The 7,280-nt window shown below is 35.0% G+C and overlaps 1 protein-coding gene across 1 annotated transcript; it reads right to left on the bottom strand.

The window, feature by feature from the left end:
* Positions 1-717: 717 nt before the first annotated feature.
* On the bottom strand, positions 718-6,150 carry LOC123204708 (probable boron transporter 2). Its single transcript, XM_044621500.1, has 12 exons — positions 4,911-6,150; positions 4,681-4,763; positions 4,399-4,591; positions 4,174-4,312; positions 3,774-3,939; positions 3,370-3,536; positions 3,102-3,275; positions 2,879-2,974; positions 2,612-2,749; positions 2,220-2,539; positions 1,840-2,110; positions 718-1,289 (listed from the first exon to the last, which is right to left on the bottom strand). Exons 1-12 carry the CDS (start codon positions 5,015-5,017, stop codon positions 981-983), a joined length of 2,163 nt encoding a protein of 720 aa, XP_044477435.1. The 5' UTR covers positions 5,018-6,150; the 3' UTR covers positions 718-980.
* Between the last annotated feature and the right edge of the window lie 1,130 nt (positions 6,151-7,280).

Raw genomic sequence — 7,280 nt, 5'->3', positions numbered from 1 at the left:
TACACGTATATTATACATATATTTCATATTTATTTGATATCTTTATATTATATTCTAGAAAATTATCATTTAATTAATTTTATTAAATAATATATATTTATGCGTGAATAATTTTAATATGTTCGAACTATAGTTTTTTTAGTTTATTTTGGTTTGATTTAAAACCTAAAATTGTTTGGTTTAGTTTGAAATTTTTTTAAACTATTTTTTTAAGTTTAATTTGAAAAAATTTTTAAATCACATTAAATCAGTCAGACTGTAGACATCAACTTCTAAAGTAAGAAGATTACAATCTGAGTTTCTTTTTCTGAGCCCGGGCTCTAACCGGGGGTATCAATAGTTATTACTATCTCATGGCAGTGAAAAGCTATGCAAGTATCCAAGAAGAATACAAGGTAACTCAGAATTTGGGGCCCCTGATACAAGTAGAATAGAGACAGTGGAATGCATTGTATGCTTAGCAATAGCTTCTGTAACCCAGAAATAGGCATGGCTGCTGAATCCTAGCTAGTCATTTTCATATCCATTTTTATCACCCTTTCTTCTTTCTTAAGGTAATTAATCGATCCTGTTAGTTCAACAAGAATAAGCTATGACATCATAGTGGAGTCTCAAAAAGATTGGTACAAAAGCTAAAAAGGTTAGAAAATCCAGAAAGAAAATCCTTCATTTCCCTGGAGTAAGTTCATTTGTCAGAAAGTGAAGGAGACGAGATACAAAGACAAAGTGGAGTGATTCCTTTAATATACGAGGAGATGAATTATTAGAAGCTTCAGAGACATGAATTCATGAGCATCTTTATCCAAATCAAGTACAGATTTGATAAATATGACAAGGTGGTTTGGTTCATTCATCAGTTTCACTTGAAGTGAATGAAGAGGAAGAAAAAGGCACACCTAAAACTTACTTACATGGCTTAAACACAAGACCTCTCGAGCACCATTGACCTTTAAACGCACCCAATTTTTGCATTTGTGGCTTTAGACTGGAGGTGAACCATGACTGCTTAGTCCAAGACCAGATGGTCCAGGACTAGGAATATGCTTTATTTCAATTCCTTTTCCACTCAAACCGGGGCTCCGTTCCCCCCTCAGTTCTCTGACACGGGGGCTGTAAGTGCTTTCTGACACCTGTGGACTGTAAGAAGGGTTCATATGCTGAAGTGGAGTTGGAGATGAACTGGTAATTTTGGGACTTTGAATGTGGCGGATCTCACCACGGCTTCTAGTAACCATTTCATCTAGAATTTCCCCACCATCAATGTCAGTAGTTCTAGTCTGAGTTTCATCCTGTGCATTGCAACAAAGCATTAAAAATATTAGGTTGTATAGGGTCGGCCACTGACATGTATCTATCTACAGCCAGATTCAATCCAAATAGAGTCCAAATAAGATTTATTTCAAGATTAGTTTGAATCCAAAAAAATTAGTTTGAGAATGATTCGAGATTAATGAGTTAAGACTCAAACTAGAATTGAAGACAATTTTATTTTGGATTCAATTCAAATTGACTCGAACTCGAATGTTCGGATCAATTTGAACTCAAATTTTTATATAAAAACGAGTTCAGTCCTTAGTTCAAACTCAACTTATTCAATCTTAGGTCAAATTTGAGTTCAAACAGATCAGATCAAATTCAATCCTATATGTGCCTAGCACTAAATACTATAAATTGACTTGCTAGAACTTTCTTAAGTCTGATATTCATCATAGATATAGCAGAATGCAGAAGCACCACCTACCACTTTCTTCGTCTTTTCTTTTCCCTTTCTGTTTCAAGTTCCAACCAGATATGTGATCAAGCTCAGATGAAAAAAAAGAAAGCATTTAGACAACTTACTTCAATTGTCATGTTATAAGCAACCGCAGGAGCTTCCTCGTATGCTGCAGCATCCAAGTCTTGAAGATGGGCTGCTTTGAAAAACTTAGGGAGCACATATTGTCGCAGTGGAACAAGAAGCATGATTAACAGTGGGAAAAGGACCCCGGCTATTGGGATCCATGTAATGCCAAAGCATGCAAGCAAATAAATTATCTGGAAAATTGTGAAGGTGGCAATTGTTTTGAAGGGAACAGTTTCAATCAATGTTGCATGATAGTCCTCCAAGACCCTGAAAAGTAAAAGCTGGGAATAAGATGTCTTATTTTTGTAAAGAACGATATATTTTAGGACCCATGATATAACGCAACTTATAGCTGCGTGTATCAAGATACACTTACTTGTATCTTCTACTTGGAGCAGTGAAAAGCAGTAATAACCTCTCCCAGCATTGATTACCAGGCAAGCTTTCAATGGCCATGAAGGCAAAGTAACCCCAAAGAACAGAAGTTGGGATCTTCTTCAGGAGAGGCATGGCAGAAACACAACCAGCAACCATAATTGATTGAAGCAGATTGCTGAGACGTTGTTCCTTGACTTCAACAGGCAAAAGATCATCAATATCCTTATTCACATCAAAGACGGTCTGATCAACAGGGGCATCAATGTATCCAGAAGTTGAGGCCAGTTGGATTGTGGATTCTTTCAGCTCCTTCAATCCCTGTTTGAAATTTATTTTACGGCAACGAAGGAAATAAATATCAATCCAAAAGGAAAATGCAAATGAATATACCAGAGCAGATGGACGCTGATAAACAAGCGGAGTCTGCACTTCATTGTATGCTTCTTGCATGTTCCTGTATAATTGACTCAGGTTTGAATTTTTCTGTATACTTTTCCTTGCTGTTGATACAAGCTTATTCCTCAAAAGCTGTCACGGGGAGCAAAATTTGGAAATTAGAAACCCTGCAACAGTGCATACTACAACAAATACTATATCAGTAAATTGATTTTCGGGTATGAAAAAATAAGTTTAAGAATCCAGTAAATTAGAAATAACCTGATGCTTCAAGGTAGCTAAGCTTTTTGTATGCATCGGGGATTGAGGAATCACACCATTGGAAGGGGGAATGCCAAGAAGACCGCATAATATTACCTGCTCAGAAAGTATTCTCAAAAATATATTGACTGTGCGCTTTGAATATCATTAAGTTAATGAGATAAAATATCAGATGAGATAAAATATCAGATGAGCTAAAATATCGGTCAAGACAACAGCTCACCAAGAAACCCAAGAGAAGAAGGTCATAATGGTATGATGATGGTTTCTTCAGATTGAACTCCTCTTGTTGGGCAAGTTGAGATGCAACACTGTGATCAAAGTAGTAAAGAACAGCAATCATAGTTGCCGGAATAAATGCTCCAATTATATAAAAAGGGGGCACATCCACCATTTTCTGTACAACTAAACAAGCATCAGTTACTTGCATGACAAGGATGAGACAGCAAAACTTTAGGACTGTTTCAGGCAGTTTGTTTTGTAGGATTCACCTTGATAACAGTCCAATTTGAGTATGCACCAGTAGACCATGGATTTGGACTGAAAAGTCGCCTTGGAATCCCTTTTGGAACATCATTTACAGGTATGTACGATACACCAGTCCATACAAGCACCATTAGAGGGACCCCATAATCTGCTATAAATCCTCTTAGCCAACCTATAGATTTGAAATCCCAACCAACAGTCAGTGAGCTGATAGAGTGTAAAGGAACCAATGTTATTTCTCCCAACTGGGAAACTAAGGGAAAAAGATCACATGCATTGCTTAAACAATTGAGATACACTAACCTCAAATAACAATTGCATGGCATTACAAGAATGAGATTACTTAAATGATTTAAAAAATTATAACTCTTAAGTCTTAAGTGATGAAATTGAAAGAGTGATCTGTTACCTGAACCATAGCGCCATGATCTAGCTTTACGACTCCTTAGTGCTGTAAAAAGAAGGCCAAAAGACAAAACCATTGCAAACATGCCATTGCCAAATCGCCAAGAGGGTTCAAGCACAATCTGATTAGGATTCTCTGTCTTAGGAACACCAAACTCCTCCACAGCACCCTATAGAATTATGTTCATTAGTTGGAAGTATTGAGAAAATAGAGTTTCTACAGTGTCTTATTGTGTACATGTAGTGCTCTTTTAAATAATTTGTTGGACTTTAATACTAAGAAAAAAATTATGCTAGGAACTAAAATTACTCTAGAACTTCATATAAAGTATCTTCAGAAATATTCCAACCCTCCTTAAGCTCTATCTGGGTCTTAATAACATAAGTTCATGAAGAGAACTCACCCTAATGGCTTGCTGCATGAAAAGCATTGCAATCAGCAGACCAAATAATTCACCAGCAATCCGTGTAAATCGATTAATTATGGAGCATGCACCTAAAATGGCCAACAAGAAGAGCAGCAGAGCCGTCCAAACACACACCCTGAAAACCAAACAGAACACAAGATATTTAACTATCACCAGGAAATCACTCTGGGTGCACTATTCAATGATTCAAAAAGTTGATACCATCCAGTCCAGGCCAAGAATAGGTTCTGACCCAAATCTTTGCGGTCCTTGGCAAAGTTGAACATAAAGGTGTACATCAACACGGTTGGCTCGGCCACTCCAAGTATGAGTAAGGGCTGTCCTCCAACAATTGAGTGGATAATACCACAGAGTGATGTTGATGCAAGGGTTTGCACTGCAGTCGAACTTCCATCTGTAACATACAACCAAAGAAGTATATCTCAGTAAATGACAATTTGAACCACCAAAAAGATGGGGAAATGTTTATTAAGAATGGTCTACTTGTATTTCTTTCAAGCTGCTCCCCAAAAGATATAACTGGAATAGCTGAAGCAAAGAATATGTATGTTGTTGGAGCAAGGATCCTAAATGACAGAAAATATATAAGCTTAGAAAAATACTGATATTGTAGAGCACTTCAAGCTGTGTACATTGAGAAAAAAATGCAGGTCATAACAATAAGAAAATAATCTATGAAAATTAAGTTGTTCTCTCTAGTCTTGGTTACAAACCTGAAACCAGCACGAAAACCTCCAGTCCAATCTTGCTTGTAGCATAAGATCCTTCCTTTGAGATCATTTTTAATTCCACGGAAGGGAACAAAAGTTTCTTCCATCATAATTCAATTTTTTAACAAATAGGACAGAATTGAGGCTTTAGCACCCTCTCCTATTTGTTTAAGGGAAAACCAAATTTGATGAAATTCTAAACACAAGCTTGAAACACAGAGTAAAGTGACTCGAGAGGCCAACCTAGCAACTAAACTTGCATAAGCAAAGACAAGTAGAAGAACCTATAGGCAGAAAGACAAGTATGTCCTATTCCTCACATAAAATTTCAGAATAAAAATATGGATTCACCATTTTTGGGAGCATAATTAAGTACAAATATTTATAAAAAATTAAATTTAGTGTAGTCTATAAAGAATGATGTGTATATTGGCTATAAAGAACAAAAGAACAGTTAACAGTCTATGCTGAAATCACTTAGATTCCATGTATGAAAATCAAAGATATTAGCGAACAAAATCCATAATGAACAGAGAAAAAAGTCTTAACAGAATGAACAGATGCTCTCCATATCCTCAGAATTCAACTAACGACTAACTTCAACACAACGACTAAGATCCATCACTAAATGTTTTCTACTTACTCATCCCGCCAAAAAGAGCATCAACAAAAACAAAATGCATTACAAGAAAACTTACATTACATAACTTTACATGCTGAGTTAAAATTGAACCAAAGCACAAGTCAAAGGGGAGAACTTTTGAAGTTTGAGCACAAAAAAAATCAAATTAACGAAACCCCATTATCACAAACAGGATCTAAAGCAAATCGGCCTCAATATAAACAGAAAGAAAAGGCAGGACACCACACAGCAGGATTAACGAGAGGGCATGACTGACATCATTGGAAAATCGGTTTACTCAAGTTTGAAGGAAATGGGCATTAAGCAACAAACAAGAAGAGCTGAAAGCAAGATTACATTATACACAAGAGAGAGCTATGAGGAAAATTTAAGAAGTGGGTGTGTAAAGACAGCAGTAACTTGAAGAACAGAGAAGATATTTATATAAAGAAGCGGAATGCAAAAGTGGCGAGGAAATAAAAGAGAGTCTGCAATGGAAGGAACAAGGTAGTGTGTGGTGACTAAGCATTATATAAAACAAACAAACAATGTGATGCAGAGAAGAGAGAGACGCATTGTTTTCATTATTGAACTAATCTAATCTTTTTTAATTTCAACAATTAATCTGATTAATCACCCTTCCAACTACCTAAAATTCATTATCATCATTTCCAAGAAGACTAAACATCCAATCAGAATTGGGATTAACATTAATATTTGATTTTAACATCTAGATTAATATTGCTTCTGTTAAAAGGCAGTTGAATTAAGCTAATACTTTTTGCTGTAGAATATGTTGCTTGCATTCCATATCCTCACCTCACTGGACTGGATCTGGATATCCATATTCATATCAAAAGTTCAACTTTTCGCCTTTCCCAGCGCCAGCTTTATTCCCCTTTTAACAATACTTGTGATTTGTGATAAATCATACTTTACTTTGACGTTATATAATTGCAAGAAAATTTAACATTATTGAATGCATACATATATATATATATATGAAAATTGTTGTAATGGGTGGAGGTGAATTCCTATAATTAATCACCCCACCCACCCATTTTGTTGCACCAAAATTAAATGAATTTATTGAGCTTATTATAATCATGGATATATTTATAAAATTTTCAATTACTAATTATGAATAACATCATTATCAGAGGATTATAACCTAAAACACTGCTTTCACACCTCTAACAATGAAACTATTCCACTCAAAAATTTACTCTCTGCTTTCATAAATAAATCATAAAAACTGGAAAATAATAAAAAGAGCTGTATGTAATTTTTTTAAAAATTATTATGGAGGAAACTAATTAAGAAGGAAAAATATGCTGAACAGTTGTTCCACATTTTTTGAGACCCTAAAAAAGGAAAAACTTGCAACTGGATACCCACTACGGCGTAAAAGTGTTCATGAAAAAAAGATAAGAAAAAGAAAAATCAAGATATGTTTCTCTTTCATCATCTAGAGCATATCTAAGAACCAAACTTGTGACATGGAGTGTAAATACATATAAAAATTTTCTTTTAAAAATTATTTGGTGAAAGCTTTTTTTTTTTTCAAAATTGATTCTTATAAAATCAAAAAAATCTCTATACCGATTAGATTATGTTGGGATAGAGATTCAATATCATGATCACATGACTCTCTTTTAGGCTATCAATAATCAAAATCAAAACCCTAATTTAAAAGGCAAAAATAAACAAAAATGAGTTGGTTCTCTTTATCATCAAATTGCCAACTCCAT

Source organism: Mangifera indica, chromosome 20 (genome assembly GCF_011075055.1).
Source record: "Mangifera indica cultivar Alphonso chromosome 20, CATAS_Mindica_2.1, whole genome shotgun sequence".
Taxonomy (NCBI): domain Eukaryota; kingdom Viridiplantae; phylum Streptophyta; class Magnoliopsida; order Sapindales; family Anacardiaceae; genus Mangifera; species Mangifera indica.
Note: the sequence above shows the minus strand (reverse complement) of the source record. Positions and strands in the feature narration are given on the sequence as shown.